This window comes from Vanacampus margaritifer, chromosome 2, assembly GCF_051991255.1.
Source record: "Vanacampus margaritifer isolate UIUO_Vmar chromosome 2, RoL_Vmar_1.0, whole genome shotgun sequence".
Lineage (NCBI taxonomy): Eukaryota > Metazoa > Chordata > Actinopteri > Syngnathiformes > Syngnathidae > Vanacampus > Vanacampus margaritifer.
In genome coordinates, this window is record NC_135433.1 from 12474962 (window position 1) to 12486235 (window position 11274).

At 38.6% G+C, this 11274-nt stretch overlaps 2 protein-coding genes across 3 annotated transcripts; both read right to left on the bottom strand.

Annotated features, from left to right (window-relative positions):
• Window positions 1-1098: 1098 nt before the first annotated feature.
• Window positions 1099-3497, bottom strand: antkmt (adenine nucleotide translocase lysine methyltransferase). Of its 2 annotated transcripts, none has more exons than XM_077559850.1 (6): window positions 3463-3497; window positions 2694-2894; window positions 2479-2583; window positions 2040-2180; window positions 1673-1723; window positions 1099-1564 (listed from the first exon to the last, which is right to left on the bottom strand). In XM_077559850.1, exons 2-6 carry the CDS (start codon window positions 2853-2855, stop codon window positions 1331-1333), a joined length of 693 nt encoding a protein of 230 aa, XP_077415976.1. In that variant the 5' UTR covers window positions 2856-2894; window positions 3463-3497; the 3' UTR covers window positions 1099-1330. The 2 variants fall into 2 exon arrangements, with proteins under 2 accessions (XP_077415976.1, XP_077415975.1); XM_077559849.1 differs by lacking the exon at window positions 3463-3497 and adding an exon at window positions 3319-3460.
• A 288-nt stretch (window positions 3498-3785) lies between these two features.
• hirip3 (HIRA interacting protein 3) lies at window positions 3786-11156 on the bottom strand. The gene is made up of 8 exons (XM_077558156.1): window positions 11015-11156; window positions 9975-10095; window positions 9713-9857; window positions 8234-8485; window positions 7967-8148; window positions 7430-7577; window positions 5940-6038; window positions 3786-4638 (listed from the first exon to the last, which is right to left on the bottom strand). The coding sequence occupies exons 1-8, from the start codon at window positions 11083-11085 to the stop codon at window positions 4451-4453; spliced, it is 1206 nt and encodes a 401-aa protein (XP_077414282.1). The 5' UTR covers window positions 11086-11156; the 3' UTR covers window positions 3786-4450.
• Window positions 11157-11274: the final 118 nt, after the last annotated feature.

The following is an 11274-nucleotide window of genomic DNA, read 5'->3' on the forward strand; positions in this document are numbered from 1 at the left end:
AAAAAATCATTAAAAATAATATATATAAATAAAAGAGGTGTGCATCATCCAGCCGACATGCCGCTATGAGCCAGCACTGATTTGGGGTCAATAAGTCACATGACCTGGAAGCTTTTGAGCTAAAATTCTAATATTTACAGGAAAAAAGTATTAAAAATAAGTGGGGATCTAATATTAAAAAATAAGAGGCGAGCATCATCTTGCAGACATGCCACTATGAGTCAGCACTGATTTGGGGTCAATAGGTCACATGGCCTGGAAGCTATGGGGCAAAAGTGCTTACATTTACAGGGGAAAATAATAACTAGTTAATTCTATGCTTGGGGCGGCACAGGAATTTGTTTCAATTTAAAATACTTTCATTTTACTTCGCCACTTTGCAGCAGAAATCAAGTAGCCAAAAGCAGTTTGTGTCAAGGTACACAGGGCAGTAAAGTACCAATATCCGGTTTTACCTTTCAAAGTTCATTGCTTATCTGTTCAGACGACAAATTTGATTTAAAAATAAGTACTAAAACAGTGACGTAATTTTGTCATTTTGTTAGAACGTTACAGTAACACAGATTAAGTAATACCACTTGTTTTAAATATGCTTACTAAATAAGGTACATTCTATATAATGTCCAAGCATTATGTTATTGTAATAACAAGAAGTAGGTGGGAAGAAACAAATTACAAATATCTTCAGAACTGTGAGGCAGATCTGCTAAGCACTCCCTCTGAATTGTAATGATAATAATAACAATAACGCATTAGATTTATATAGCGCTTTACAGTGTTTGCATTATTCGTGCACTCACACATTCACTCTCTGGTGGCGGTAAACTACTTAAGTAGCCACAGCTGCCCTAGGGCAGGCTGACAGAAGCGTGGCTGCCAGTGTGTGCCTACGACCCTTTCGACCACCACCAAACATTCGCACCTTCCAGACACCAGTGTGAGTGGCACTGGAGGCAATGTGTGTTAAGTATCTTGCCCAAGGCAATAACGACGCATGACTGGGTGAGAGCGGGGATCGAACAGCCAACCTTCCGGTTACTGGACGACCGTCTTTACACCTTGAGCCTGTAAAAACATTAGTTGCAAGTAGAGCAAAAGCCGGAGAATTTTGGAGTACATTTTTTTTGGTTCATTTTGTTTTTTTTCAGAGAAATGGCTCAAATGGACCAATGAAAGCATTTGTACCATACACAATCTGACAAAATTGCTGACAGACTTTTTTTTTGTAAAACATGCCACGATGAATTCAGTCAATTAAAAACCTTAAAATACCAATATTCACATCATAAAATATTGCTCTATATGTCCTTTGAAGGGCAACCTACAATGGTTAATCAAGCGGTCTCTGTTTTTGTTTCAATATATTGTCAAGGTCCCCATCTGTGGACATCTGGTTTTTATTTGAGGTGATCCATCTTTGTGCTTTCATGTTGTATGCCCAGGCTCTGTCCACACCATGTCCCTGAGTTCTGCATGGTGTCCAGTCAGGGATGGGGAAACGGCCAGCTACCACCAAGGCATCATCAGGAAGCTCAGCCTCCATCTTCTTCTGCAGTAGCGAAAGCTAAGTAGGAAAACAAAGAAGAAGCAACAATCGAACACAATATTAAACACAATTCAATTCCATTTACCAGCTTTTGATTTTGTTACTGTTACGGTTTGTTGGACTTACCACACTAGGAGCTAAAAATACAGTAACATTCTTGCATTCTGTCAAGTCCACCTACAAACAAAGGCAGGTTGTAAACATTTTCAGTAATAAATATCCCTATGCAGTAAAGTATTAGTCATAAATGTGAGATATCAGACTGAACGGGCATGCAAAAGTGCTGCACCACTTGAGCTAGGGTTACAGGGTTGTTGCCTTGCTCAAGGGTACCACCACAGTACACTGTAAAAAATCTTACAGCCCTTATGTTATTGTAACTTAACTGCATAATGTTTTCCACACAATCCATGTTTTCAATTCTTAATGTATGTTTTTTTATTATTATTATTGTGATTTGATGTGTCCTAATTTCACAAAACAAATGTCAAACCTTCCATAAATCTTCTCTTCGATAGGACACGTTGCCATGATGACCTGCTCTCCGCGCATGGAAGCGGGCCAAGCGAACCAGCCATGGGTTGAGTTCATAGCCAACAGCAGAAGTGAAGCCTTGTCGGTATGCCTCCAAGACCTTCATTAAAAGATTTGAAAAACGATAATCGAACTATTGGTTGTTAGTGTGATGAAATGCATTACTATAATGTGTGCATACACAAATGAGTGATTTTTTGTGTGTGTTTTCGGTGTGTACGAGTTGTTTGGTTGTGAGTCAGATGCTTTTTGGTGTGTGTGAATCATCAACTTTTCCTTGCCAAGGCTACATTCAGAGAAGTGAAGGAAGATGCATCTTTGGATATACTGGATGTATGTGAGTTTTATTTGTATTTATTTTTTGGTGACAGAGCAGATTTGCTGGTATGATGACTTACAATACGACCGTCACCAGATCCTAAATCCACAAGGACCCCCTTTCGACCTCTTAGCAATGTCATAACATTGCACACTTGGGCGCTACTGGCAGGTATGTACGGTACCTGGGGAAATAATCAAGAACAGTTTGGAAAATCAGTGCTGTCTCTCAAGCCTATGTACAGTACATATAGTAGTGTATAAGATGATAATTAATAAACAATACGCAGAAGACCTGTAATCTCAATGGGACTTTTCGAAAGCCAGGCTGCAGGACTCCTACCCACATAGCGTAAACAGCGAGACCAGTTCCAGCAGCAATCTGAGCAACATCCCAACTTCGGAGTTCCCTTGTCTTGAACTCAGCAAACACATCGTCTGGAGCATCATCATCCATTTCTCCGGAACAGGATTTTTGTTGTTTTTGAAATCCTTCCTGTAGAATCAATTAATAGTTTGTCATGATATGTTGTGGACGTTAAGAACTACTCCTTGCAAATAAAGTTAAGGAATTATCATTTAATTGTATGACTGTTTTAAAATTAAACTATTTTTATTTTGAACATGTGTGCTAAACCATATACAGTACTGTTGTACTTAAGCAATCCATCCTTTATTCCCCCCTTTAGATTATCCTATAAAACTTAAAAAATTGTATTTATTGGAATTGTGACGTTCTAGTACATCAGCACAATGATAGACTACGGGTAAAATAATATCGGGTTAAGTCGGTGTCGTAAGAACGTAACTATGTTCAAGTAGAGGTAGTGACAATAAAACTTACTCAAATCCTATCGAGTCGCGACATATACAAATTTCATTCACTCATTCCATTAGCGATTGAATGAAAAAAAACTTACAATAGGAATGGTAATTAGGTGCGTTGTATGTTTTTCCCCCTCGTAGGATACGTGTCAAATGTTGAAATATTTTTTAAATCAGTTCAACAGAAAGAGCAAATGTAAACAGTACATATGCACCACAGATCAGGGATATGCACTGACCTCCTGGAATGCGGACCCATTAGGCAGTCGGACAAGTCCCCGTGTAAATCCTTCCGTCTATGCAAAAGTTTTGTTCCGGTCCGTTCATATTGCTGTACTGTGCACGTTTGTGCTTCCAAATGGATGCATAACCAGGCTCTTAAGTACATGGAAACTACAAACTACTACTACTGCAGCGATATATATGAAGAATTATTTTTTTAAAAAATTGTACACATTTTAATATACTGGCACAGTACCACTATTTTAAAAACAGCAAGTTCTAGGGTAGGCTACAAATCAATGTGGAGGACAGTTTGATACATGCTTAATGAGTAACAAAGTTTCTCAAATGACCTTTAATGGTTAATTATTAATAATGATATTCATGAATATGTGAAAACACCAATAAAGTGGAGCAAAGAAAATATTTCATCAGCCACAGATAGTGCAAGTTTTCCCATTTAGAATGCCAACAGATCTGCAATTTCCATTATAAGTACATTTCAACTGTGATAGACAGAAAGTCGGGGTAGGGGGTGGGGGTCGTCTGGAACTACATGGGTGGTCTGGACCTGGTGAATGACCCGAGACCAAAGTAGCAAAGGTTACCATCAGTAACGCACTGCACTGACATGGAATCAAATCCTGTAGTGCCAGATGCCGCCGCCGCCGCCGCCGCTTTTTGTTCCAACCTCAACAGAGCATAACCTATGGCCGACTAAATACTTTTCTTTATTTTTTACCTCACTGTATACAGTATGTATGTAAAAAATATAAGGTAAAAAACATAAGCAACACTTTATTTGTATAAAAATCCCAGAAATATATAATGTCTCATTACTGGTGAACTATAGTTTGGAACAGGCCTGCAGGCTATTAATACGGCCCTTCCCAGCTGTAATGTACTGCACAAAACGGACTCTGAATACTTGGAGAAGAACTCACTTTGAAACACTGTCAAAGAAATGTCTCTTTCAGAACATTTGGCGAAAGAGCTATCTATGCCTCAGTTGCTGTCTGCATCATCGCTGATGATTCCCTTCAGGTTTGCCCAGTCTGATGCCCTTCTGCGTCGTCGCTGCACGTCATTTTCCTCCTCGCTATCAGAGCCGGAGGTCAAGGCATGCTTGTATGTAGAGCGTGGCGAGTCATGTTGTTGCTGTCCTGCAAAGGCTCTGCTTCGTTTAGGTCGACCTGAGTAAAGGAATCATCCATCATCAAAAGTTTTGTGTCGAGTATAACATACAATAAATATAAAATTACTGCATTATGACTGATGCAAATCCAAGCACGCACTGCTTTTATCAAATCTGTAAATCTTAGGCCACGATCACACTGCAGGGCGTGATGCCCAATTTGGATTTTTTGTTAAATCCGATCTTTTTATGGACTGTTCACATTACAAAAACAAATGCGACTTCAATGTGAACGCGACTCACCTGCGCAAAGGGCTCACGTCGAGTGATGTGCACCCAAAACAAACGACGTCACATTGCAGAGTTTACGGAAATAAATATGGCCCCGACTCAACGCGACGTTTCCCCTCCAGCCAAGCCGCCGAGGCAAGTGACCTTTATCAGTGTAATATGCAAATTTAGATGTGCCAACGCACGCTACTGATTAGTGGGTTGGTGGACTTGGACGTGTCAGGAGTTGGATTCATGTGTCTTGCCTGCATAAATTATGCAAATTAGTTGTGCGAACGCCTACTCACGATTGGTGGACTGTTTTCATGCTCGCTGATGTTTGGCTGCTGTCCTCAGCTCCCTCGAGCGTCAGTGTTTACAATCAGAGCAGAAACCCGTCAAACTAGTTTTTTTCCCATCTCATAACGCCCGAGTAGCGAGGTTGGAAGAGGTAGAAATATTTTGGGGAAGTGAGGGGAGAGCCTTCGATCTCTTCATTTCATTAAAGATGACGTTGCATCATCGCCGTTCGTGATGAACCGTCTGCAGGGCTGAATTTCTACTCTCGCCACAAATGTCAACTTTATGCTTCATATTTCAAGTGTGATTCAATTAAAGACAAATACAAAGTTAACACTGTTACTCAAAACAGCTGTGTATATTCACAGACGTGTCAGTTGTCTCCCTTTTAAGCACTCTCTCCCGCCCGCACAGAGCGCATATCAAGCTTTTGATGACGTATGAATCGGATGCGTGCGGATGAGCATTCACAGTGCAGACGCATCACGTACATATCCGATTTATATCCACATACAAAAGAGGCCCAGGTCGGGTGTGAAAAAAAAAAAAATCTAATCTGAATTGTACCGTTCACACTGCATGAAAAAAAATCAGATACTTGTGAGAAAAAAAAAAATCGGAATTGAGCTGCAGTGTGAACCCAGCCTTAGATATATTTAGCTATAAGTACATAATAAAAGCTTAAATGAATTCAATTTTACATACACACAAGGAATAAGACAAGCCGTTGGCCCGGTTATCAAGTTTAAGTAGTTAATATGACAAATGAGAAATACTATTCATATTCACCTTGAAATTCAATGATGTTGCTGACATCCAGTTCAGCAAGTTCCCGGGCTTTTTCTTTCTTCAGACGTACCTTTTTACATTTTCCGATGGATGGTCGACCTGTGTAAAAGAGTGATGTGTGCGATAAGACTCAAAACAGACAGAAATCCATGTATAAATAGATCTGCCACATTAATGATTTAGAATGAAATCATTATGTACAGTACTTGTTGAGTTTAAAGTTAGCTTCTACACAATGCCAGTCCCAGATTTGGAGACATTTGTCCAGCTACCTCTTGTGTAACACTTATGTAACCAATTATATATTAGTCTCATCAGACCACAGGGCTTGATTCTAATCATCCATATCTTTAAGTCTGCTTGTCTTCACCAAACCATTTACATGTTTTCTTGTATATCATCTTCAGAGAAGGATTCCTTCTGGGATGACAGCCATGAAGACTAAAAGATGGCGTGTGGGTTGTCGGACCACTGACAGGCTGACCAGCACCCTTTCAACTTCTGCAGCAAAGCTGGTAGCACTCATTTACATCAAATTTTTAAAGACATCATCTGGTTGTTGGACACTGAGCATGTGCACTCATCTAGTTAAGCATGGTGTCAACTGTCAATACAAAATGAATAGCAAAAAACAGAAGAAAAAAAAAACATATTTTCTCTTGCCGAGAGAACATTACATCCCTATTACATACATAGAGACACCCCTTTTGGCCAATCTGTTTTATCAGCATGTTGCTTTTTTATATTAGGTATGCTGCTGGCCTGTGCTTAGAACCAGAGTTTACAAATAAAGCTCATTACTAAAACAATATATCAGAAAGTTGGGTAAAAGGACCCGGCTGATTTTTATTTTATTTGAATTTTTTTGGGCCAATGCCAATTATATTTGGCAGAAGAAAATTCTGATAACCAATTAATCGGCCAAGTAATTTATAAAATCGAATAAAAGTACTTCTTTTTTAGTTCCTTACAAGAATACAGGCAGAACATTTACAATATTTTCCCTGACTCCAGTCCTTGAGGTGCACAATCCTGCATATTTTAGATGGTTCCCCTCCTCTAACACACTGATGAGCTGATCATTTGAATCATGTGCGGCGCTTGAGGACCGACGTTTGAGACCTGTCGTCTACACTACAACAGCGAGGAGAAATCAGCAAGAATCAACCAAGTCTTTTTTTGGAGGAAGGAATGTTTGAACGTTATTATCTTTGTCTTATGTTCTAACGAGTGTTGACATGTTAAATAAAAAAAAAAAGCAAGAAGCAACAATCAGCTAATTTAAAAATTGTCAGTACTGGCGGATTAAATCAGACAAGACAACTAATTTGTCGGGCCCCAGTAGTAGGGCTGTACACGCATCAGTGGCGACTGCGAATTGGCTGTTAAAAACTAACGCCGAATCAAAATTTGGGGATTTGAGCCAGAGCGGGTCGTAGCATTAATTGCAAAGGCAGTTAAACTGTGTTAAGGTTTGTACCCCCACTGACCGTGAACACCAAGATCTTCCAGCTCCTTCTTTAGAACAGCCACCTTGGAGCGCACGGAGCGACATTGGCTGAGAAGCTTCTTGTAACTGCGTCTCTCGCCACAGAGAGAAATGTAGCGTTTAAGTCTCACAACGGCTTTTTCGTCTTCCTGTATAAAGATTCAGAGGTATGAGACGTACATAGTACGAGAGTCAAGTTCTAGTCTATTGATGGTTTTCGTTTTTGTCATTTTTAAATGAAATGTTTCTGTGAATTTTTTTATCTATTATTTTATTAATACAAACATAAATTTGCATTTCAATGATTGTAAATAACTTTGGGCAACTGTTGATTTATAGTAGATGTGCTCTACACTATTAAAAAAAAAAAAGTTGAATTTAATACTAGACCAATTTGTCATCACAAAAGTTCACCAGATGTGATTAAACAGTAGAAACTTAAAGCAAAGTAGAAGACAAAAACAAAGGCAAATAAAATGGCTATACTATTATCTATGTTTTTCAGTGATGCGATTTTATCCAATTACTCAAAGATTACCTTCTCTTTTTTAGCGGCCCCATCTTTGTCTTTTTTGGTCAACTTCTTTTCTTGATCTTTTTCCTTCTTTTTAGTAACTTTCTTTTCTTTTGATATGGATTCCTGCTCATCCTCCAGAGAGGGCAGAGATGATGAATCTGAATCTGCTTGGTTTGTGTTCTTTTCTGCCACAACGTTGTCCTCTACATTGCACAACAGAGATTCATACTGTAAGTAGCATTGAGGACAATGAATATTATTAGAAAAATATAAAGTTTACAATTTCACCTTTTTCACTTTCAGCAGATGACTGAGAGCTCTCACTCTTATTTGCGGTCTTATTGCTTTCATCCTCATCATCGCTCTGCTCTCTAGTTTTTATCTCCGTTTCCCCATCTTCAGAGACTTCTTCACACTTTCCATTTTTCTTTTCCGGTGATTTTTTGGTTTCCTGCTTGGCACCGCCTGATCCAGTTTTAGTTTGCTCTTCTTCTTCACTCTCCGCACTTCCTGTTGTGTTATTCTCTTCATCCTCAGATTCTGCAACAAGTGCAAGAAATAATTATTGAGTAAAAAACAAAATTAAGAAGACAACGCAGATAATTACACGAGTGAAGAACATTAGGGTATCTCCAACTTTGTGGGTACCAGAGGGGAGACATTCTTTTAAGGAACCCCTCATAATCCTAATGCCATAATTATGTATAAATATTTATGACCTGTTTAATAGAAACAAACTTAACCAAATTCAATATTTTTGCATTGTCAATTCGTCGCTCCCTGAAGTTTTACACCAACGGCGTGGCTGTAAACAGAAGGAAGCTAATTTACAAAAGCAGTAAGTGTTGCCAACTTGATAATATATGACCCGCTCTGGCAAAATGGTCCGAATGTCGCTGAGTAACAACTGGCGTAACTGAGCATAATAAAGCAGGAGTTTAAAAATGTCGATTTTGAGATTTCTCCCAAAATAGCCTCCTTGAGGTCTCTATTTCCCAGCAGCACAAAGGTAAAAATTTTACTTATTTGCTCCCAAAAACGTATAATAACATTTTATTTTAAATATTTGCGTGGTCCCAAAAATGTATTTAAACGTTTTTTTTTTTTTAGTTTTTTTATTATGCTAGAGCAGGGGTGCTCAAGTTCGGTCCTCGAGAGCCCTTATCCAGCCTGTTTTCCATGTTTCTCTCCTGCAGCACAGCTGAATCTAATGATCAGCTAATCAGCAAGCTTTGCAGAAGCCTGATAACGATCCTGATCATGAATCAGGTGTGTTAGTAGAGAGAAACATGGAAAACAGGCTGGATAAGGGCTCTCGAGGACCGAACTTGATCACCCCTGTGCCAGAGCATACAGAAGGCTTTGATGCAGCCTTTGACCTGAAGACATAGGTGTCAAACTCCGGTCCTCGACGGCCGGACTCTTACAGATTTTGGATGTTTCCCTTCTCTAACACAGCTGATATATGATCAGCTCATCAGCAAGCTCTGCATAAGCCTGATAACCAGCACCTTTAAGAGGGCAGGCTAACAAAAATAAAAATAATATTTAATAAATAAATAAAACATGACTAGGAGAATTAGCAGATGCTGAACTGCTAATATGTGGGGGTTCCCTGTAACCAGCTAGGAGAGGGGAGCGAGCCACACTGTCTTCAATCGTATAAATTTGATAATTGATTAGTTGTAGATTAATCATAGCACCCCTATGAAATTAGAAGGTTTTTTTTTTTTTAACACGTGCTTCTATTGTCAACAATAAACTCACCAGACTTGGAGCTTACACGACATCTGGACTTTTTTCGCTTGGATGCAACTTCCTTTTCACTTTCACTAGTAGTCTCATTTTCCCTTTCTCTTTTTCTTCTGTTTTGGACGTCCTCAGCCTCTGATTCACCGCCACTTTTGTTCACCTTGGAGGCAAAACAAATGATTTGGTTGACTGTTGTCATCTTTGATGGATTTGCTTTCTTGAACATAACACACACTTAAACAAAAGGAAAATGAGATGGACAAAAATATTTGGTTACCTGCATTTTTAGCAACTCCTGCTCAACCACTTGTTTCAGTAGACTTTTGGCAGAAGCACTTAGTTCGTCACATCCCACCTTGGCCGAATATCTTCGTTTTAAAATTCCCAAAGTAAGCGAGCTGAATAACACACAAAAACACGAATTACACAGACTGAAGTGACTTCAGTCTAACAGCAACAATTAGTAGCCAAGGATATTATAGTTAACTAAAACTAACGAAAAAATTTGAACTAAAATTCAAAAAATAATTTCGTTAAATAAAATAAAAATGAAAATGCTTAAAAAAAAACGAAAACTAACTGAAAATACATTTTATGTTTACAAAACTAACTATAATTATAGCAAAAATGTCCTTCGTTTTAGTCTTTGGCAATCAATTTAATGCACGAGCCTTTTTGGATGATTTATTTTGATATTAACCGGAGTAAGAACATTTGAAAGTGTGTCACACAAAAGTGATGTCATCTAGTAGCAGCCAATAGAAAAGCACCTTCAGATGACGTACCTCCCATGGTGTTTTACTAAAAAAATTAAATTAAATAAAACTAATACTGAAACTAACTAAAACTTAACTAAAACTAAGCATTTATGAAATAACTAAAACTTAACTAAAACAGAACCACCCTGAAAACTAATTTAAAAAACAAAACTCAAAACGAAATAAAAACTAAAATGAAACGTTCCAAAACTATAATAACCCTAGTAGCCACCGGGTGTCACTCATCTGCAGCTGTCACCTCATAATTCATCATTTAATTGTCAAGCGTCTTTGAGAGTATAGAAAACTGCTATATACATCCGATGCATTGTTATTGTTATTATTATTGTCATTTTGACGGCCGTCGTTGCTTGGCTGCTAATACTACCCGGTGCAGCAAGTAAGACGTAGATGTCGTAACAATTATCACGTCTACATTTGTAATGTGTTTTTATTAGCTTTGGGTGACAGTATAACCATTCTGAAAGACTAAGACTCTGCAAGCGTTACTAACTACACACTACCGGCTCACAATATCTTTAAATCCCTACAAGTTTACCTTAAATCTTGTTCCGCGCGCAGCTGTCCGCGCACAAACTGGCAGATACTTTTTTCTTCGCTCTCGCGCATCGTGTTCTGCAGTGGTGACAACCATTCAAGTTGACAACCATGGTAAGTGGCGGGAGAAACAAACCAGAAGTGACGTCACATAACATCCTGTATAAATAATTATCCTTTAGGTGCTACGATTATAAAAGTCCGCCTATTTTTTATTTATTTTTCTCTCAATAAATGTCAGAAAGTGCCCCTTTTTCCAGG

Coding starts and splice junctions, on each gene's coding strand:
- antkmt (XM_077559850.1), bottom strand. CDS start 2,855: ATGGATGATGATGCTCCAGACGATGTGTTTGCTGAGTTCAAGACAAGG. Junction 1,724..2,039: donor GAAGAGAAGATTTATGGAAG/GTTTGACATTTG, acceptor CTTTGTTTGTAG/GTGGACTTGACAGAATGCAA. Junction 1,565..1,672: donor TATTTTTAGCTCCTAGTGTG/GTAAGTCCAACA, acceptor TTTCCTACTTAG/CTTTCGCTACTGCAGAAGAA.
- hirip3 (XM_077558156.1), bottom strand. CDS start 11,085: ATGCGCGAGAGCGAAGAAAAAAGTATCTGCCAGTTTGTGCGCGGACAG. Junction 8,486..9,712: donor TCGTGTAAGCTCCAAGTCTG/GTGAGTTTATTG, acceptor CACTTGTTGCAG/AATCTGAGGATGAAGAGAAT. Junction 6,039..7,429: donor GGAAGATCTTGGTGTTCACG/GTCAGTGGGGGT, acceptor TCTTTTACACAG/GTCGACCATCCATCGGAAAA.